Source organism: Cnephaeus nilssonii (genome assembly GCF_951640355.1).
Source record: "Cnephaeus nilssonii genome assembly, chromosome: 12".
NCBI lineage: Eukaryota > Metazoa > Chordata > Mammalia > Chiroptera > Vespertilionidae > Cnephaeus > Cnephaeus nilssonii.
The window spans coordinates 48,574,501-48,592,547 of record NC_137083.1 but is presented as its reverse complement, the minus strand read 5'-3'; the positions used below and the strand labels follow the sequence as shown (position 1 = coordinate 48,592,547).

The following is an 18,047-nucleotide window of genomic DNA, read 5'->3' as shown; positions in this document are numbered from 1 at the left end:
CTGTTTCCTCTCCTTCTGGGACCCCTATTATGTGGATGTTGTTTCATTTTGTGTTGTCCCAAAGTTCCCTTAGGCTCTCCTCCTGTTTTTTAAGGTTTTTTTTTCCAGTTGCTGCTCTGCTTGGTTATTTTTTCCTACCTTATCTTCTAGCTCACTAATGTGGTCCTCCGCTTCTTCTAGTCTACTGTTGATGCTTTCTATTGTGTTCTTTATTGCAGCAATGTCATTTTTTATTTCTGCTTGGTTCTTCTTCATTTCCTTTTGTTCTTACACATATTGTTGAATTTGTCTTCCATCCTTTTCAGCGTCCTTATGACCATTGCTCTGAATTCTTTCTCTGACATATTGCTTGCTTCCATTTCATTTACTTCCTTTTCCAGTGATTCCTCCTTTTCTTTCATATGGAGGCTGTTTCTTTGTCTCCCCATGTTTGCTTCTTTCAGGGTGTCTGGTTATATAGTTCTCTCTCTCCTGCATTGACTTAAAGGCACAAAATACAAAATGACAAGACACAACACACAGGCACCAAACACAAATATATTTATGATGATACCAATAACCCCAAATAAAGGTGACCTCCAGAGAAAAGAGAATTAGGGGAGAGAAAAGAGTGCAAAAATGATATTGAGAAAAGAAAAAAAATGTAAGAGAGAAAAGAAAGAGAAGAAAAAAGAAGGGGGAAAAATATGTATATGGGGAGAAAACTTCAAAAAACCAACAGCTAATACAAAAAAATGCAAACAACAAACACTCTGAGATAAATGCAAACAAACAACAACTAATCCAAAAAATGCAAACAGCAACCACCCAAACAACATACACCCAGCTGAATCTGAGGAGGCTGTGCTCTCTCTAGGCCAATGATGGGCAACCTTTTGAGCTTGGTGTGTCAAACTTCACCAAAAAACTGAACTTAACTCAGGTAGTGTGTCACTTTGAGGAAAAAACATTATTTCACAAATGTTTCATCGTTGGCATGCGGCCGCCTCAGCGGCTGCGTATCATCAGAAATGGCTACACGTGTCAGTGCTTACACTCGTGTCGTAGGTTCGCCATCACTGCTCTAGGCGATCTCTGACCTTTCTGTCCATGGATTGCCTCACCAGCTGTGTTTAATTCACCAATTCCAGTTGGATGTTGTTCAGTTCAGCTGTTCCTTCTATCTACTCTGTGAGAAGGCCCAGGGCCCATCCATGTATCCAGTGTTGCTTTATCTACCCCTGGACAAACTTTTTAGGTGCCTGATGCTGGGGAGGCTGGAGTCTCATGTTCGCAGGTTCGCAACTGAGGCAGCTGGCCTTGGGCAATGTGCTTGTAGGGTCCCGGGAGGTATCTGAGGTCTGCCTGGTTGAAGGTAAGGCTGGGCTTCTGATCACAGCCGCTCTCCCTTTCAAAATGATGCGGTCTCTGTGGCAGAGTTGGCTGCTCCAGGAGAGATTTCAGCAGTAGTAGAGGCTGCCTGGCCAGGAGAGCCTGGTCCGCCAGTCCCCAACAATCCTGTGGAATATAGCTGTTCCTCACTCACAAATACAGACACTTCCCACACATCCATGCACTCTCCTTTTGCTCTCTCACTCACACACTATCTTGCAGCCTGCACTCCTGTCGGCCACCATCTTGAATCTGCTACAACTCTTAATATAAATATCTGCTTCTAAAAGAACAATACCAATGACAAACTAATGTTTGGAATATGGGGAATATTATATTACCTTGTTAGAGGCTTGGAGAAGCAAACACTAATATAAACTTCTCCTTCTAAACTTATACTTTGTAAATTAAATTTGAAAATATATCAATGATGTTCTCAGCTTCACTTAGGCTGTCTCATTTTAGTATTAAAAGTAAAGGTTAGTGTACTTTTTTGTGAGGATGGGGTTGTGGGCTAGCCAAATTGTAGCCACATCATTTAATGCATCAAGTCAAGTTCACCTTGATGAATTATAAATAATGTTATTATTTGCTACTCATTAACTCAGCTATTTGAGCATTTATAAATATAAAAATCTAGATTATTTTTTCTCAAAGTTAAGGGAACATATTTTTATTTTAAATAAATTATATAATGTCAAGTTAGTATCTTCAATTTAAGAAAAAAAAATTGCTTAAGAAATGTGCACTGAAAATAATAGCATCTTTAATGACTTTGTCACCCATTTCCTAGTGTTGTTATTTTTATCCCTTTTATTTGGGATGGAAAATAGTACTGTAGGTGACATCTCTCCTAAAAACATACACTTACTATTTATGAGAGCTAGACACACATAGATTATTCCTATATGTATATAAGTTTTATTGTATGTCATCTAGCCAATCCTTCATAGCTGATTATCATTTTAAATTCTCTTTATGCCTAATGATTTTATAAGTGTGTGGCTTCTCATTATGTCATTCAGAAATTCTTTTATAAGTCATTCTCTGATCCAGTGATCAGAGGTATAAATGATCAATAGCAGCAAGCAAACCATTTGCATCTACAACCCAGATGCCCTGTATGTTTCTGTAAAATTATGTAGCAACCACATACACACAGCAGCTCTGTAAGTCAAACAGTAGTCACGTTTCCCAAATGCATTTGCCTTTAAACCCTGGAGCCCCATTAAACACAACTTGAAATGGTAAGAAATCCAATGAGGCATGTCACCAAAAGCAGTTTTCCTGAAAAAATCCATTATATCATTTTCAACTTTAATACTAATCAATGGCATATAGTCTAAAAAATTAATAGGGATATTATCAAAGGAGCATTTTAATGGGAATATAATGAAAATACTGAATCACATTGTTTAAATAGGAAAAAAGGGGATATCTCTTGGCTTAATGAGTTTTGAGAGAGGAAAGGTTTGAAGAATAAGGATGAGTTTAAAGAAAAGAAACAAGTAGGCAACAAAAAAGAAAATAGGTACAGAGATGCAACAGAGTGAAACTGATAAGAGAAAATAACAGAGCAATTTATTATTTTTGTCCTCAGTAACGGAATAACATATTTTGACTATGCTCTTTTTGATATGTCTATAGAAAATAATTAATCTCAGACCCCCTCCCTTATCTAAATCTACCAAATATTATTTTGTCTGGGAAATAACTGATTTCATCTTTAGTAGGATAAAAGTTCATTGTCAAAGCAGGTGCAGGCAAAACCTCAGTAAAGTATATTATAGAGACTTAACAAATTAGAGATAGGGCTATTTTTTTTTTGCCATTGTTCCCTTTTAATACTGGAACTAATTTTATTCTTGTCTCTGTTGTGATTGGGAGGGATGCTATCATTGAGAGGGACTGTAGTGCTGTGTTTCTTCTCACTGTTACCAATGTGTCATTTGCCATCTACATGGTGGAAACTGAAAGCCTTAAGGAACTCTTGCTCCATTCATGCTATTCTTTCAGGTTCTATTCAACAGCTTCTCCTATTAAAGTTTTTAAAACATTAGCATCATTAGATACTTGTCTCAGTGGGACTTACTTTATCAGACAATTTGCATTGTATCTGTTAGCATGTTGAATGGGTAAGGGGGAATGGATAATCACTAAATGGGGTGACACCAATGAGAAATGCCCATTTCCATTGTTTTAAAGGAATTCTGCATGAAATGGATATCCTAGAAACAGCATTTTATTCTCATTATTGAAAGATCAATTTAAACACAAAGTTTAGGAGATGTTAACAATAGCTATTTGTACTTTGTTTAGTAAGAAAAACGATCAAAAGGGACATGGTCATCTTTTTACTATATTGCAACACATTTTTTAGAGCAGAGTTTAGACTGTAAACAAAATTCTTATTTGGATTCATGAATCTCCTTAACCCCAGGACTTTGACCTTTATTCTCCTAATTAATATTCCAAAACTTTTCTAAATTTCAAGAGGAAAAGATTGATAAAATTATCAAGCATTTTTTCCAAATTTTGGAAAAAGGAGTTTCACTTGGATTTTGGAAAATGAAAAGAATCTCTATGGAACAGTAAAACTTTAGCAGGAAAAAAAGAATATTTCTTGCATAAATATAACAGCTTCTCTGTGGTAACTTTCAAAATCAGGAGTTTTTACATTGGAAAATAGAAATTACAGATTAAACACACAATTTTTTGTTTTGTTTTAGTTTTATTTTTAATTAAATTTATTGGGGTGACATAGGTTAATAAGATTATAAGCAAAAGCATTCTCTAAAATGTTATTTTTAAAAGTATATAAAGGTTTGGTTATTGAGCCTTGAGAGGCTGTGTCAGGTCCAAAAGCTACTGTCTGTTTTAAAAAGCAAGGTGCCATCTTCTAGCTTGTTGCCATGGTCCAGGCTGGCCACCCAGGATGCATTTGCTGTGTGGCTCAACAGGATCTTTGTTTCTACCAGGACCCCCAAGAGACATACTACTCAAGCTGTTGCCCTTGCAGACAGAGCTGTTTGTCTCCCAGCTCACATATACCTGTATTCCAACCTCTCTGCTCCTTCTGGGTCTCTCACTTCTTCAGCATCTTGTACCATCACCACTTACCTAGGAGTTTAGAGTGATCAGAGTCGTCTCTTCTAATTATGTTGTCTCCACCAATAATCCTAGGCTGTGTATTTTTCTCATTCTGTTCATCACTGTCTATAAATGCTCTCTTTACAAGCCTTCCTTCCAATGCTATGTATAAAACCTTTTGTAAATAGCACTCACCATCACTGACCACAGAACTAGTGTGGGAAACAATTTTGTCTGCCTTTTCTCACATATGTCTTGAACTTTTTACTTTTTCTTTTATTTGAACTTGATTAGCTAATATATTTTTATTTTATTTTTTTAAAATATATTTTATTGATTTTTCACAGAGAGAAAGGGAGAGGGATAGAGAGCTAGAAACATCGATGAGAGAGATACATCGACCAGCTGCCTCCTGCACACCCCCCACCGGGGATGTGCCCGCAACCAATGTACATGCCCTTGACCGGAATCGAACCTGGGACCTTTCAGTCCGCAGACCGACGCTCTATCCACTGAGCCAAACCGGTTTCGGCAGCTAATATATTTTTAACCATAGCATTACAATATAGCAACTGAGACATAGTATTCCTCTTGAGCACTTCAAAATCTTATCAAATTTAGTCATAAAGTATAAAAATCAGAAGCTAGGCGTTGTTATAAGTATAGACTTTGGTTTGGAGTTAACTAAATTTGGTAATTTTTAGGTGTATCAAAAATAGGTTACATTAAATATATAACATTCAATCCAATACTATGGTAGTGAATTCCTATATTCAATAAATACTATTTGCTTCCTGGATAGCAAATGTATGGGCTATAAAGAAATTATGACTTAATAAATGCTTCTGGGAAGAGAATCAGAGGTGAGACTTTGGGTTAAAGTCTCAGTTTGGACATCGTTATCTGAAGTTGTTTGGACAAGCCCCAGACCTTCCCATGCACCTTGGGTTTCTCAGGTTATAGTGAGAGGACCTCCAAAAGTTTTGTTTGACCTGGAATGTTACTTGTTACACTGAAGAGAAGAAACAGAGCAGGCTCAATTACTTATTATTTCAATTTCTCTTTACTTCTCCATATTTTGTAGCCTTCCTTATTTATGAGCAAAATAAGCTACATCAGTGAAGGTAGCAAAAATATAGAACAGCCCTAACTAGTTTGGCTCAGTGGATAGAGCATTGGCCTGTGGACTGAAGGGTCTGGGGTTCGATTCCTGTCAAGGGCTCATGTCTGGGTTACACGCTTGGTCCCCAGTGGGGGGCATGTGGGAGGCAGCCTATCAATGATTCTCTCTCATCATTGATGTTTCTATCTCTCTCTTCCTCTCTGAAAATCAATAAAAATATATTTAAATATATAGAGAGAACAGAATGTAGGGTGGACCCTAGAGTCACCAAGCATGGCACTCTAATTTGTCCTAACTCCATTAATTCTAGTGTACAAATATGACCTGGTTGTATATCCAGGCCTGAATCAACATTGCCTAGAGAGTGAGAATATCCATTATTGCAAATTAAATTGAACAAAAACTTAATATATGATAATAAAAGCTAATGTTCATTAGCAGATTACAATGTACCAGATACTGTCTTAAGTGCTTTGCATGTATTAACTCATTCAATCTTTATCGTTCTATAAAGCACACTATGTAATTACCTTCACTTTTTGAGGATCAAAGAAATTGAGGTTTAGGAGAAGTTTTGTAACTTATTGAAGATCACATAGCTACTGGACAGGGAATAGAACCTGGCAGTATGAACTAAGTCTGTGTCTTAACTAGATCTCTGTGTCACTTCTCCTAATGACACAAAGTCCCTCTCTTCCAGGTAATTTTGTTTTAATAAAGAAAATATATATGTGTTATCATTCTTTGATATGACAACACAAGTTGTGCTGCTGTGCTAGATTAAATACTAGCAAAAGGAGAAGGAAATGTGACAGACTCTAGCTGAATGTGACCAGATTTCTTTACCTGTGCAAGGTCATGCATTCATTTTTATTGGCCCTGCATCACTGTAGCGAGATAAGTAGTTTTACTCCCATGTTCTAGAATTAAAATAATTCATTCTTACTAATTATGTGTTTGCTTAAACATTATCAAGACACTAAGAATATAAATTAATTATTAATCTATCATTATAAATCTTTTGTTAGGTTCTACTTATAGAAGCCTCCTTATAATAAATGATTATTATTTGTTTTCTTTAAAAGTAACAACATGCATTATTTAGAGTGTAGATATTTTTACTCTACTTTGCAAATTTTGACTGTTCCATTTTAACTGTTCAAAGTACTCACCCATGAAAATGATTCAATGTCTGTGGATTTTACGTTTGAAATTGCCTTTGGGCATTTCCAGCTCCAAATTAATCAGGAAATAGGACTATGCCTAAAATTGAGTATTCTGACCATCTAATACCTGATTTAAATCCAAAATTAAATAAGTGTATGGTTCTTTGTAAGCTTGAGTATGAGATGCTTAATTGTGAAGCTGAAGGGAACTAAGATGATCTGTTCCCTTCCTTCATTTACAGGAATGGGCCGGGGTCAGGCCTGAGGTCTGTGTGTTCAGGTCCAGTGCTCTCCTGAAGCCTAATGGATGGTCACAATGCTATTGGTTCAACTACATACTTCTTGGGTCATGAGAAAGCTGACATCGCTTTAATTTCCTAATAAATTTCTTGCCTCAGCATGCCCTTTATCTCCCTAGAATGAAGACTTGTGCTTTGCTTCTAGGTCTACATTAAGAGAAACTCAACCATTGACATTTTAAGGACTTAACCGCCCTGCTATAAATAGCACTTGTAACAGTGTTATATCTGTCATGCCTTGAGAGGTGCATAAATTGTTAGGATTGACCTAAACTGTAAAAAATGTCAAATGCAGAGGGTTGAAAATAGGATGTGTAGGCAATGTATCAAAATGTGTCCTACTTCCAAATTCAGTTTTTTTCTTAATACCCCCCAAAAAAACCTCAAACTTTCCTAAAATTAATGTGAATTTGTGATGTTTGTCTGCCCTTACATTTTCTGAATTTAAAATGATCCTTTTTTAGAGGCTGCAAAATTCTCCAACTTCACATCTAGGTTTTACATATTTCCAACAGCTCAACTCTTATTCAAAAGAAAATGTGAGATCTCATCAATAGAAACCCTTGGTGTATGTCAGGCAGAGAAATTCAAAGTATAAATGATACAGGACAATATCTAAAATTTTTGAAATATAAGAAATCAACTTCAAGTTTATTTATAACCTTAAAGTAATTTAGGTCCTAGAGGGTAGACTGGCTAATTTCCCCATTCTACTAGATTCAATGATATCTTTATTTTTGTGCTGCAAATTTCAAGAAGCTTGTTTCCAATCAGGCCAGAAAAAGCAGGCAATGTTCAACTGGTAAAAAAAATAAAGGAAATTCTGGGCCACATACCTCATGGGAAATGATGGATGATGGTGTGGTTTGGATTCTGTGATTTTCCTAGGATTCTGTGAGATTCTACATAATGTGTAGGAGGAAAAACATCCTTGTGCCCTTAGGTCCTATAGCTGGGCCTGAAAATTAAACTGGCATATGACATTAATTGGAGAAAAGCATACAAATTTTAATAAATATTTTATGTGTACCTGGGAGTCTTCAGAAGACAAATGAAGACCCAAATAAACCAATTAGCCCAAAATCTTATATTCCTTTTTAAACAAAGAAGAATAAATTATAAGGATGTGGCAAGAAAATGGGGCTTAGGCTTGAGCCAATTAATTGAGACAGTGATTAGAAAATATTAGGGGGAAACTACTTGAAGATAAGGGTGATTTTAGTAGATTTGTTTGTTCAGGTTCCTACTCCCATTTGGCACCAGTTTTGATGATAAGAATGTTGTCATTCTCTTCCTTGGTGCAGGGAGGGAAATTTTTTCATGGGAAGATTTATGACCTTCTTTGAGATAGAATGGGGAGATCAATGAGCCCTTCCTGAATCAGGTTTTCTCAGGTGTCTGCAGCACAAAATACTCAACCAAAGAGTCATGTTTGGATGGCATGTTCTGAACCCCTTCAACATTAATGTAATGCTCACATTGGATTGACAAAGTGCTTAGTGAATTGTAATGAGATATGTAATCCACAGAGCTTGGTTGCAGTAAGCCTGTGAGGACTGAGCTTTGCCTTTGTAAAATCCACAGGTAAGTCCCATGTTCTAAAATTCTTGTCCAAGCAGTGAGGCAAAAAACAAAGGAGTATGTCTGTTAAAGGTGGCATTATGCTCATCTATGAAGATACTTGTAATTTATTGATCATTTTTCTCAGGATAATTTAAATGTCTTTATCATACTTTCACATTCATATAATTTTGTAGTTTGAAATTGCTCTTTATTTTCCTGTTGAAAGAAATGAATGCAATGTAAATATAGTCAATCCTCACTATTCACAGTAGCTCTGTTGTTTAAAGCTGCCATGAACACTGAGTAAGCAAATGGAGAACCATTGCTTCTAGGGGAAATGTAGGGTTGGGTCTTGCAACATCTGGTCATACATTTTTTTCATCCAATCAATATATAAACTTGCTTTGTTTGTGTTTCTGTTTAACGGCACCTTCATTAGAACATATTGTTGATTCATTAACATTGAAGTCAAGGTCAACAGCACTATAGCTCATGCCTGATCAAAGCTTATCTAACACACATATTTTCTCCATAGGGCACATAAGAGCTTCTTTGTGCTTGGGAACACAAGGAAACACTTCAGCATCATGCTTGGGAGAGAGACATCTTGAACAGTGAAAACATCCACAAAAAGCCCCCAAAATGCAAAATAAATAAACAAACAAATAAATAAATAAAAATGTGGCCCTAAATAGATCACGAATGGACCTGTTTTTATAGGATGAGAACTGACACAAGAAGGCAGGACATTGCCTTGTTCGACCTCAGCTGGGAATGTGAGCTTCAGGTGTCTCTCTGCAGCTGTAGGTGAATGATAACAAAAGCACCATGAGTGTTGATGCTGGGACTACAAGTACATTTTAGTGAGAAGGGACATTTGCAGACACAATTTCTGACAGTAATGAAGGATCGGCTGTACCTGTTAATTGTTAATACTTTTAAAAACATATGTATTTCCTTGTCCAGCTGGTGTTGCTCAGTGGTTGAGCATCCACACCTATGAACCAGGAGGTCACATTTCTATTCTTAGTCAGGGCACATGCCTGGGTTGTATGGTCAATCCCTGGTGGGGGGCATGCCGGAGGCAGCCAACTGATGATTTTCTCTCATCATTGATGTATCTATCTCTCCCTCTCCCTTCCTCACTGAAATCAATACACATATATTTAAATATATATATATATATATATATATATATATATATATATATATATTTCCTTTTTAAAAAGTTTTCTTATATCTCAAATCTCAGGATGATAAATATATCTTTGGATCATATGATACCATTAATTTTTTTTCTTAAACATTCATCTTTATTCATTTTGCACTAACCAATATGTTTTCTAGAGAATTTCCCTTTTGAGAAATAAAATTTCTTGCAGTTGCTTACTGCAGTAATTCACAGGTAAATTATATGATGGAAACTTTAATTTTTTGGACATTATGATTAATTTAGTCTTATATTTTACAGTATTCAAGTTTAAAGAGATATGAAAATAAAACATATCTTGGGGTACTAGATAGCAGCCTGTTTAACATGAAAAATTTGGGAGATTTCGTTAAAACGTTGCGTTTCTGACCCTTCTTAAATATTGAATGTGTAATCACTGGCGTGTACACCTGAAACTAAAATAATATTGTATGACAATTGAAAAACAAACAATACTGAATGCTTGAATAACGCCAGATTTGCTGCATAGCTTCAGTTTGCCACAGGCGGATAACGACTACCTCCCGTATACCCAAAATATATCCCAAACACGTCCAATTGTTCTCTATTATCAATAGTTTCTCTATTATCAACAAGTTTCTAAGCCAGTAACTTAGCATCTTTTCCTGTTGATTTTTTAACTAAGGATAACATTGTCTGCTACCCATATCTTTATCAAAGGGAGAAAGTGAAAGGCAGATCAATGGTTTTTATGAGACAGCATCACTGATTTGTATGAACTGCTTGTCCCCTCTGAGCATTGAAGTTGTAATTTCAGGAGCTTCCAATTATTTTAGCCCTGTCAGGATTAGTTATCTGCATTGCTCATTCACGGAAAATGAATTAATCCAGCCGGCTCACCAGGGCCTCAGTGGGCGTGCGTGTGTCCTGAAGTAATGGATAACACACCCAAATTCACAGTGAATCCGATTCCCTCCAGTGCCCAAGTCAGCAAGGTGTGTTGATGGCTGGGCCACAGAGTACCATTTAGTGTTTTACCTGACAGGACCCAACCACTGTAGCAGACAGGAGAGAGTACATTATGTCACAATCTGTATACATTCTGAGCTTTAGGAATCGTATTTTATAGTTGAGGTAGAAGAGTCACCCAAAGGTATGTGAAATTAAACCAAAAATAAGGTGAAGCCGTAATGGACTACATCGCCTGCATATACTCAAAGCTTCCTAAGCACTTGTGGAGCATTCCCTCTTACTAATGTGGACAGTTTATCTTTTCTTCAGTATTATGTAAATTACCATGAGAGCAGGGCCTCAGAAACAAGTTCCTAAATCAAATTGCCATATTTTAGCCTATGTAGTATTAAAATGTGGCCCCAATACAAACAATGTTTTACATAGAACTAGAAACAGAAGCTTAACTGAATAGTAATTAAAAAAAACCAGCTGAAATTACTGTTAGGAATAATTCATATCAAAAGGCATTGTGGGGGCTTTCATGAATGTCTGATTCCTTTCCTCATCTGTGGAATATTTACTTAGGACTTATAATTTCAGATAGGCTTTTCCCTAAAAGAAATCTAGATTGTGTATGGCCAAAAGTTGTAGAGCTATTTTCAGTAAATAGCTATTTTATCACAGAGATGTCAAGTCTAATTTATTTGACTTTCTAATTAAAAATAAATAAAAATAGCTTCCATATAGATTTCCTACAAATATATTTTATGCTAATTTTCAGAAATTGCTTATTATGCCTGCATTATCAGATGTATCAGAGCTATAATCCTGCTCAGAGGTAGATCACTCTGATTTTATGATATCCTATGGGTTAGGTGTGTGTGTGTGTGTTACCATTCGGGGGTGGGGGGCAAAGAGAACCTCAATGGTTTTGTTTTGTTTTTGCATTTTCATGTTGGATAATATAATTTTAAAAATTACTAATATTTCCCTGTATTTTGTCCAAGAGAGCCAACCACATGATGAGGCAATCACAACTCGTATATTATAGTTTTTCATGAAATGATACAATAATAAAAATATATAGCAGTAAAGCTATCTTTGTTCTTCATTGAATAATATAAAATATCAATAAATATCTCAAGTTAGGGTAAAATTCTTGGTTAAAATGTGTCTAAAACTTAGTAACTTTAGTCTGAGATAGGTAAGTTTTTCTTAAATATATTCAATTAAAAGGAAAACGTATATTTTGTATTTAAACTCATGCTAAAGTTAAATATTTTAGTCTTTTACTTTTAAGCAAATAAATCCAGTATGACTATAGTAAAAAAAATATTTAATGTTTTAAACTGTGTATTCATATAGAACCCCTCCCAGTGGTAATATTTATATAAATGCATGCCACTAAGTCATGCCTACGTCTGCACCCTTAGAGAGTAGCCTGCATTATACTAGGTATGGTTTTGAAGGAAAATAAGAACAATAGAATTTTCTTCTGCCAACTCTATTTAGATCAGTTTAAAAAGTGTTTATTGTGCCAGAAATACAAGGTGGAACAATGCAGACTCAGTACTTAAGAAAGCTTAAAGTCCCCAGAGGAAATTGGTCCAATAGAGAGTTCATCCTATATAATACAAGCCCAGCGACTGAAATGGCCGGACTACCAGAACCAGAAAGACCAGAGACCAGAACCGCCATGGCCCCCCAGCAAGCGGTTAGGGGTGATCAGGCAGGCAGGCGAGTGTTTAGGGAAGATGAGGCAGGCAGGTAGAGCCCCACGATCAATTGCCTCAAGGAGGGAGACCCAGGTTGCCCGCCACAGTCTGCAGGAGGGATGTTGGACAGGAGGCGCTGGCGGAGGTGGATGCTGCAGGGCTGGTTGGTGCCATGGCGGCTCCTGAGCGGGCAAGGCGCCTGCAGCCTGGCCCAGGCCCCGGATCGCTGCCTCCGCCCGAGGCTTCTGCAGGGCTGGATTGCCACTCCTCCTGCTACGATGCCTGGGCAGATCCCGGACCCTTCCATGACTGTGGGCTCTCTGCCAGGGCTCAGCCCGCTGACCGGACTCCCCAGCTCGGCCCTGACTTCAGAGGAGCTGAAATACGCTGACATCCACAACATTGGGGCCATGATCGCCCCTTTGCATTTCCTGGAGGTGAAACTGGGCAAGAGGCCTCAACCTGAGCAAAGTGAGCTGGATGAGGAAGAGGAGCGGAGAAAAGAACTAAGTGGCGGCAGCCCAATGCTGAACAAGAAGATGGAGCGGATGGAGTTTCTGCAGAAGGAATCTGAATGGCTGGAGCTCATGAATGAGGAGCTGAAAACCCAGATGGAGGAGCTGAAGCATGGGTGGCAACAGCTCATCCTGTCGTTCAACCAGCATCGCCCCAATGGCATCGTCAGGACCGACAGCGTTAAGACCCCCGACTCAGAAGGGGGAAGAAGTGAACATGGGCTGGTAGGAGGAAGAGGAGGAGGAGGAGATAGGAGAGGGAGGAGGAGGGTCCCAGAGGACTCTTCCTTGCTGCATGAAAAACTCTTCAATGAGGCTCAGCACAGCCAGCATCGGCCAAGTTTTTTTGTGAAACTCAGATTAGCCACCCCAGGGGAAGAACCCCAGGCTGATGAAACCTAGGACCAAGCTCTGAGACCACAGTAAGTCCTGAGGGGGGCCTGTTCTGCCTGGGGCCAGGCTTGCAGGAGGCAGGACAAAGGCAGGAGAGAAGCCCAACCAGATAGCTGTGGGCACTTCTCCGGCCTCTCCGCCAGGACACCCACCCAAAAGACCTCCAAGCAGCCAGGAAAAGCCATGAGTTGCAAACAAAATTAGACTGAGTATGGAACTCAGAGTGAAACTGCAATCTGCCTGCCCCAAGCCCTGACCCTGACCCTGACCTTGATCCTGATTCAAGGCTGGAGAAGGGCTCAGTACCAGGCCCTGCTGTGCCCACCCACCATGGTCCAGCTCAGTCCTGCTGGAGTGGCAGCCAGGGCGCATCCTCACCGGCCCTGCTGGAGGTGCTGTGGGCACGAGGCAAGTTCGCCCTTTCAAAGCACATCCTCACTGAATGTTTACAGACTGGCTGTCCCAGCAGGGCTTTCAACTGCACATGTTTTTTATACTTTCTTTTTTTAATATTTTTTACCAAAAAAAAAGATTTTGTACAAGCAATATATAAATGGATTTTTATAATCACTCGATGTGATACAGTATAACTATGCTATGGTTTGTTTGTGACAAACATATATTCAGCAGTTATGGCTGTTGCGTGTAACTTCTAAGTACTGTAGTCTCTGGGTGTTGGGGATGGCAGGGGCAGGGGTGCGGTGCATTTCCATCCTGGTAAACCCTTCATAGTACTCAGTTCTGTATTGCTCAGTAATATGGAACTCTTACTTACTTGCTTTTACTGAAAAAAAAAAGGGGGGGGCTCAGGCTACCCGGCCAGTGGCGCTGCAGCAGGTGGGCGGGGCCTTACTCTGTGGGGTGATTGATCTGGGGGCCCTGCCATTGATTGCCCCACAGAGGGAGGCCCAGACCAGCCAAGTGATCGCACCCACGCCTGTCACCCACAGGAACAGTGGGGCCAGAGAAAGAATTACGTGTTGGACAAGTTGAGTTAGATATGCCTATGAAAGGTCTATGTAATCAGTCATCTGGGTAATTAGATATTGAAGTCCAAATTTTATGGGCAAATGAATTCAGACTCCTCTGATATTCTTCTTGTTCTAGTATGACTTGTCAAGCACTTAAGAGCAAAACAACACATTGTAAGGAGAAATATTGCAAAAAATATGAGAGGCTGACCTTCATGAAAGGGCTTTTAAGGTGTTTTTTTTTTCCTTATTTTTTTTTTGAAGTAGAAGTGATTTTCAGACTCTCTACATCATTTTTAAAGGATTTAAATATAGACAACAGTATGGTGATCACCAGAGGGAATAGGGAAAGGGGAAGTAGAAGGAGGTAAAGGGGGGATAAATGGTGATGGAAGGAGACCTTGTGGTGAACACACACTATAATATACAGATGAAACCTGAATATTGTACGCCAGAAACCTATATAATCCTATTAACCAATAGCTCTCCAATTAATTCAATAAAACTTTAAATAAATAGGTGAATAGATAAATAGATAAAAGGATTTAGAGAAGGCTCATTTGGTACTGTTACTCTAAATGAGCTGTTATTAACATTTTGAAATCTATTTAACTATTTATTTAGGTCTAAACCACAGATACTACTTTATTGAAATAAGAAGCAGTGGGTTAGAAGAAAAGGATCAGATCCTAACTGTGTGCAGAAGAGATGAGATAGACGGTGTCTCGCCAGAGTTAATGTCTGTCAAGTACATATTACCAAGTCAAATAAGAATGTTATGAATTTTCCCTATCAGCACAAAAATGTAGTTTAATATTCTCATTCTTTTGATCTGACAATTAAAACCTCTGATATATGAGCAGTTGTAGTACTTTAATGTATTTAATTAGTAATCAGTAATCCCTTGAATAAATAATAATTATTAGTTTTCAAAACTCATGGTTTATGCAAAAAAATTTGATTAAAATGAAAAGTGTTTCAAATCATAGCAAATAATTGTGAAATAGATTACTAAGAAACATTTTATTATAAGTTTTTATTTCTTTCAGTAATTGATTTATTTGTGTGGATGAATATATCATAGAGATGCATAACAATTACATTTATTTGTAGGAAATATATCCCTTGCTTTATCAAAAGCAAATTAACAAACAAACAAACAAACAAAAACCTGCTGGCTCCTCAGGACTATTCTATAGTAGAAGGATAGGGGCTCCTTGGAAAAATGGCTGATTCCAGATCTGGGGAAGGGGAAATGCAAGATGAGCTTGGAGAATCTTGAAGTGCCAAAAAGTGAGAGAAAGACAAGAGAGAGAAGAGAAACGAGGAGGGGTGAAGGCAGAGGAGCAGGAGGAGGCAAGGTATAGAGGAACCCATCTGAAAGAGCTCCCAACAGCTAAAGCTAGAATGGTTTTAACAATGACATATTGGATTAAACTCAAAGAATGCAATGAAGATGAATAAATCTGTAATGCTATAAATAAATAATTGAATGAATGAATACATGCATGCATGAATGAATGCATGAATGATTGAATGAATAGAACACACTTTTCTTACAAAAGAATTCCAAGTAATATATGTAGACACTTCCCCTTCCCGGAGGTGCAGATTAATTCCCCTTACGTTGATTATGGGCTGGGCTATGGTGACTAATTTCCACAGGAAAGAGTACAGAAAGGGAAAGGAGTGACTTTACAGTAAAGAAATTAAGCAGACATCACCCTCATTTACATCACTAGTGAGAAGTCATGTTCAAATTGTGCTTGCCCTGATGGAGATGATAAGAAGGATACCACAGTTTGTGGTGTTTTTCCTAAACAACAGAGACACCAGTCTAGTCCTAAAAAAAACTTCATACCAACCCAAGCTGAGGAAGATTCTACAAAATACCTGACAGGTAGTTCTTGAAGGGTCAAAGTTATGAAGGACAAAGAAAGACTGAGAAAATGCTACAGATTAGAGGAGGCTGATGAAACGGGATGACTGAATGCAATGTGAGAATCTTGATTGGATCCTAGAATAGAAAATAAAAAAGACATTTGTGAAAGGTAGTCTGTATTTCAGTGAATAGCATTATCCCTAAGTTAATGTCTTAGATTTGACAAATGTACAGGTTGTGGAAAATGTAAATGTTAGAAGAAGTTGGGTAAAGGGTATGTGTACCTTGGTGCATGAAGGTCAATAAAACATATTAATCAGCTATAATATAGAGGTTTCCTACATTATAAATATTGAGCTATCATTATACATTTTGGAATATAACCAAATGAAATGACATTCTCCTCTCTCTCCCTCTTTCATATATATGTACATATGCGTTTATGTACACACACATATATGCACATATAATTAATGGATTATTCCATAAACTAGATAGATAAGTAAATGTATAAAATCTATAAGGATACACACCAATATATTACTCATTAACATTGGTGAGCTCTTGTGTTAGGGCATTTTCTATTATGTTTTTTAATTTCTTATCAACAATAAGCATCCTATATAATAAAAGTCTAATATGCTAAGTGGCCGGACGGCCTGTTAATCGTTAAACCAATCAAACCGTAATATGCTAATGATACGCTAAGGCCACTCAACCATTCGCTATGACATGCACTGACCACCAGGGGGAAGATGTTCCAACTGGTAGGTAAGCTTGCTGCTGGGGTCTGGCTGACTGGGACTGAGTGAGCCCTCCCATGGTCCCACTCCGGCTAGCCAACCTCCCGTGTCCCTCCCTGGCTCTGATCATGCACTGGTGGGGTACTTCAACCTGAACCCCCTTGCAATCCATGACCCCTCGGGGGATGTTGGAAAGCTGGTTTGGGCCTGCTCCCACAGGCCAGGATGAGGGACCCCACTGGTGCACAAATTTGTGCACTGGGCCTCTAGTATATTATATAGTTTTTTAAATATAACAAAGGTTTTTAAATATTAAAATCTTTAGATGGTAAAAACTTCTCCAAGATATCTTATCCAAATTTATAAAGTAGACTATGTAACAAAAAAATAAATAAAAAATAAAGCTTTCTACCATGTTATTTGATGAAGTGGGCACATTACCAGTTCTCAGAGTTATTGTTAGAAACAAAACTGTGGAATCACTATGTGATTTTGCATTCACTTTTTGACTAGCTATTATTGTTGTTCAGATTGCTTAAACAGTTCCACCACGAAGGTTTAATCACTGCACAGAAAGCTTAATTCTAGGGAGTGATAAGCAATCAGGGTAATGGGGCGAAAAATGGTGGCTTGTCCCCAAATAACCACAACATATTATTTAGATGTCAAATAAAATCTTAATGTATTTTTGTAGGAAATAAAACTAAATTCTGGGTGTTTCAATACCTCAGACTCTCTTAAAAGTGTATGGTGTGTGTTTATGTATACATTGTATATCATAAATTATCTCCAGGAACTTTGTAATTTCAAGGTCAACTCTAAGATCATAGCCACACACTGATGTTGTGAAAGCAAATAACCCATTGAAAAAAAGATTACCTTTGATTATATAATGAGAGAGAACTGAGTTGCAAAGCATTTTGTCAGTTTTTTCACTAACCACTGACCACTGACCAGTGTAAGATGAGGCTTGGTGGCTTGAATAGCATCCCTTCATGTTTTTGTTAATATCCTAGGACTGTCTGAAGAAAAAAACAAAACAAAACATTCCCATCCTTTCTGTCATTTTTTCTTTGTTCTAAATGCAAGGA

The 18,047-nt window shown here is 37.8% G+C and overlaps 2 protein-coding genes across 2 annotated transcripts in view; both read left to right on the top strand.

Moving 5' to 3' along the window:
• The window catches only part of CNTNAP2 (contactin associated protein 2), a 1,845,950-nt gene that overhangs the window by 805,672 nt on the left and 1,022,231 nt on the right, over positions 1–18,047 (top strand). The window lies entirely within an intron of this gene.
• LOC307108615 (jun dimerization protein 2-like) lies at positions 12,572–13,369 on the top strand (the record flags this gene model as incomplete). Its single annotated transcript, XM_079786758.1, has 1 exon — positions 12,572–13,369. One exon carries the CDS (start codon positions 12,572–12,574, stop codon positions 13,367–13,369), a length of 798 nt encoding a protein of 265 aa, XP_079642884.1.